At 49.9% G+C, this 4,084-nt stretch overlaps 1 protein-coding gene across 1 annotated transcript; it reads right to left on the bottom strand.

Annotated features, from left to right (window-relative positions):
- Positions 1 to 1,094: 1,094 nt before the first annotated feature.
- HCAR1 (hydroxycarboxylic acid receptor 1) lies at positions 1,095 to 3,101 on the bottom strand. The gene has a single exon (XM_077159097.1). It carries the CDS (start codon positions 2,590 to 2,592, stop codon positions 1,561 to 1,563), a length of 1,032 nt encoding a protein of 343 aa, XP_077015212.1. The 5' UTR covers positions 2,593 to 3,101; the 3' UTR covers positions 1,095 to 1,560.
- Between the last annotated feature and the right edge of the window lie 983 nt (positions 3,102 to 4,084).

The raw sequence follows: 4,084 nt of genomic DNA, 5'->3' as shown, positions 1-4,084 counted from the left end.
CACTGAGCCACCATTAGACCCCTGCTGTAGCCCTACTTTTTTTTTTTTTGTATATTCATCATCTTGTTTATTTCTTAGAACATCTCCATCAATTCAGAAAACAAAATAAAAAGAGAACAGAAAAAAATTCATACATACCATACCCCATACCCCTCCCTTTCATTGATCACTAGCATTTCAATTGTAGCCCTACTTTTAATGACTGAACTTGCAGTGCCTCAGAAAAGGAGTTGATGGGGACAGCCTAGAGGGGGGTCTTGAGGCTGGCAAGGTCTTTAAGTGTGTAGAAGACCCTGGAATTTAAGAAAGTGGAAAGAGAAGAGGCAAGAGCTATTTTCATGGCTTTGTGGCTTGAGAATGGCACTTGGTTGGCTTGGGGTCTTTTCCCTTAATTCAGGGTAAGGCAGCCATCATTTCATACAATCATCTGGAGGACCCCAGGAACATATTTGGGAAATTCTGTGCAAAAGAGATATTCTCTTTTACTACCTTTTGGTGTTTGTACAGAGTCCTGCCCAGAGGAAAACACTGACGTTTGCAGAGAGCAGGTCTAGAAACTGTTCAGTGAGAGGGCAGGGGTCATTAGTTTCTCTTTTTATCCCAAAATCCTTCTCTGTCACACACACCAGCATTGTGCTGGGCAGGACTATGGATTCAGTAAATGCTTGGAGGATGGGTGAATGAATAATTTTGACTCACAGTCATATAACAAGCAATCAGAAGCAACTCTGGGGGACTCAGCACATCCCAAAGAATGGGTGAATGAATAATTTTGACTCACAGTCATATAACAAACAATCAAAAGCAACTCTGGGGGACTCGGCACATCCCAAAAGCCAGCCAGATTTTTTTTCAAGCGGTCAGCTTGCTCTGGAAAAATCACGGCAGGTGAACACAGCAGTATAGCACCTTCTTTGAAATGCAAAGGCTTGGTGGAAGAATGTAGAGCTAGGAGAAGGTCAGAGCAGATTGTTTTTCTAACATTCTTCCTGGGATGTCAGGAAGTCAGAACAATTCCAAAAAAATGTGGGCGGGGGGGGGGTGGGTCACAAGAAGACGAAAATCAGAACTCTTAACATCTCAATCTAAAGAGCCTTGCTCTGCCTGAAATAAAAGTATTGACTTAGTCCAGTTTCTATTTTTCCACGACAAGTAATGATTTAAAGTCAGAGCAGAGGAAATACTGATAAGGCAGTAAGTTCATTCATTCCCAGGGACAGAGAACATGATCCATTTAAACACTTGTGCATAATTACCCAGCTGTTTAAAATCACCAGAGGAGGTAGCGATTCCTAACTCCCCCTTCCTCCCCCAGGACGTGCATACCCCATCAATCACCCTTACATCCTTCATCACTGTAATCAGATCATATAAGTGCAACCGACTCACTTCATTCAGCTGGAAGCTTCCAGAAAGGTATAACATGAAATTCCATTCCCAGCAAAGCAAGGAGGATGCAGCTAAGAAAGTGTGGCATGTTCAAAGCGTGCCCACCGCTCGGGATGAATTATTTCTAAGTCACTGATCTGTCCTCCTTGAGTTTGCCCGTCTTGGTGCCACTCAACACAGGTGGACATCCCGCTGGACATTGGGTTGGCTTTGGAAGCTATTTGCCATGCTGATGCAACTCTTGTGACAGAGCTTTGACGTTGCCATCTCCTCCGGCCTCCCTGTCTTGGAGCGTTCCAGATGCTTGGGTCTCAAACTGCAGATTTTGAACTTGGTGTAGAACTTGGGGAATGAGGGACTTGAGAAATAATACACCAAGGGGTCCAGCATGCTGTTCATGTAGGTGAAGCTGAGGGTTACGTGGAGGGCGACATGGACGGACGGATTGCAGGCGCTTGAGGGCACCGTCCAGAGGAAGTAGAGCCTGGCCGACACGCTGGGCAGGTAGCAGGTGACAAACACCAAGGCCACCACCACGATGAAGCGGGTCGTCTTCTTCATCCGCGCCTGCCTGGCCAGCTGCCGCCTCTGCTTCAGGCTCCAGACGACCTTGAAGGAACAAAACAAGATGATACCAAGGGGCAGAAAGAACTCCAGCTGGAACATGATGTCGTGCCAGCCGTTGGCCGACTCCATGATGAAGCTCTCGCAAGATATGGCCACCTCTTGCCTGCACAGGTGGCTCTCCATCAACAGGTGCACGGTGCCCAGGATGACCAGCGTCCACAGGGCACAGACGAGGCCGGCCGCCGCGCGGTTCGAGATGGTGTTCAGCACGTGGTGCGGGTGGACCACTTTGAAATACCTGTCCACGGCCACCACCGTCAGGAAGACGATGCTCCCAGCCCTGTTCATGGCCAGCATGAAAAGCACCAGCCGGCAGGGGATGTCCTCAAATGCCCAGCGACGTTGCCTGCGGTAGTAGTCCGTCCGAAAGGGGAGGCAGATCATGAGCAGGAAATCGGCCACGGCCAAGTTGAAGAGATAAATCGTGCTTGGCTTCCAGGTCTTCATGTGAAAGCAGAACCCGCACAGGGCGACCCCGTTGCCCAGGGCTCCGAGCACGAAGGCCAGAATGAGCAGGGGCGGCATCACCTGGGACATGGGGTCCCCCTCGATGAGGCAGCATGACCTGTTGTCCATGGTGGCCACAGAGCGGGAATTCCGTGTGTCCAGAAGCCCCCGGAGACCCCACTAAGGCGTCGATGCTCCTCTGGAGGCCAACACTCACCCGCTTGCTGGATGTAACTTCATCACCCCGGGATGCAGGTACCACCCATGTAGCTGGGCTTGCCTCAGGGAGAACAGAAACTTCACGTAGAAAATGAAAGATTCAGAGACGGTTCTTTTTCTGGAACCTGGATCACAAGCTGCCCATCTCACGGAGACGCCAGGCATCGCCTGTGATGAGGAGCTGCAAGGCCTGCGGCTCCGTGCAAGAGGTCATTTTTGGGGAGAGCAGCTGATGTGTCCGATAAATTACTGTGGAGGTGTGGTTGGGTCCAGCCACAGAGTAATTTTCATTTCCAGCTTTACTCCTACTGCTCAGACTTGTTCTGTGTCCGAGAGCATGCAAAGCTGCCCAGAATGCACTAAAAAAGCTTGTTTGTCATTCCCTCCTGGTGGAGAAATGCAAACATTTCCTGGAGTCGTTCTGGGCCCCTGCCTTTGTGTTCCTCCCCCTAACCTTTGCCTGACTGCCCGGTCCTCTCCCTCAATCCCATGGGGCGCTCCCAGGCAGTGCCAGAGAGGGGAGGCTGTGTTCTGCAGCAGCTTCTCAGAGCCATTTCCTGTGCCCACACCTAAAAATACAGTGTGAAAAATCGAAAGGGTCTGCCAAGAAAGAATGTTCTAAAAATGGCCCTTGTTGGGTGTTAGAAAAGGTCTTTGGAGTCACCTTGCCCCCCTCCCCCGCACCCCCGTCTCCGCACCCTTCGCATCCTTCTGCAGACCAAGGCAGCTGGTTGCACAACCACCGAGACCACGAAGTGGATCTGAAGTCCACTTTTCATACGTCTGTCTCCATGAAACGGCTTCTTTGGGAGCCAGTCCCTCCCTGTGCTGGGAAGCGGAGTCTGGAATGTTTGCAAAAGAGGATTTGGCTCTGAATTTCCCCTTGGCTGTTCCAAAAAGCCAATCACCATGATATATATATACGGATATATATTTTAATTTTAATTACTTGCTGAGCCCATTTGTGGGGGGGGGGGATGAGGATGGGGACTTGGGTAAAGGAGTGTCTCTCTAAAATAATCTGATGAATTTAAACTGGAGTCTCTGGCCTGTGGGACTATTTATCTGTCCTGTATTTTACAGCTCCCAGTTTAGGAAAGGGGCTGGGGGTCTGCATGGAAAGAAGGCATGTGTCTAACCCAGAGGCTGATTCAAGCTACACTGGTAAACTTGAACCCTTTTCCAAAATGTGAATGTTTTTCTCCCCACTGAATGAGTGCTGACCTCCAGATCAGGCTGACAGCATTCCCACTGCCTCTGCCCTAGGCCAGACCACTGTCACCTCCCACGGGGACCCACAGGGACCCACAGGGACCGTCAAAACAATTTCCTAACTGGCCTCCTTCCTCTGGTCTATTCCTTGTCATTCGTCTTGTCCACTAGACGGTGATTAAAAAAAGAA

Source organism: Tamandua tetradactyla, chromosome 5 (genome assembly GCF_023851605.1).
Source record: "Tamandua tetradactyla isolate mTamTet1 chromosome 5, mTamTet1.pri, whole genome shotgun sequence".
Taxonomy (NCBI): Eukaryota; Metazoa; Chordata; class Mammalia; order Pilosa; family Myrmecophagidae; genus Tamandua; species Tamandua tetradactyla.
Note: the sequence above shows the minus strand (reverse complement) of the source record. Positions and strands in the feature narration are given on the sequence as shown.

Bases quoted from the DNA above. Each gene is read 5' to 3' on its own strand.
- HCAR1 (XM_077159097.1), bottom strand. From the start codon at position 2,592: ATGGACAACAGGTCATGCTGCCTCATCGAGGGGGACCCCATGTCCCAG.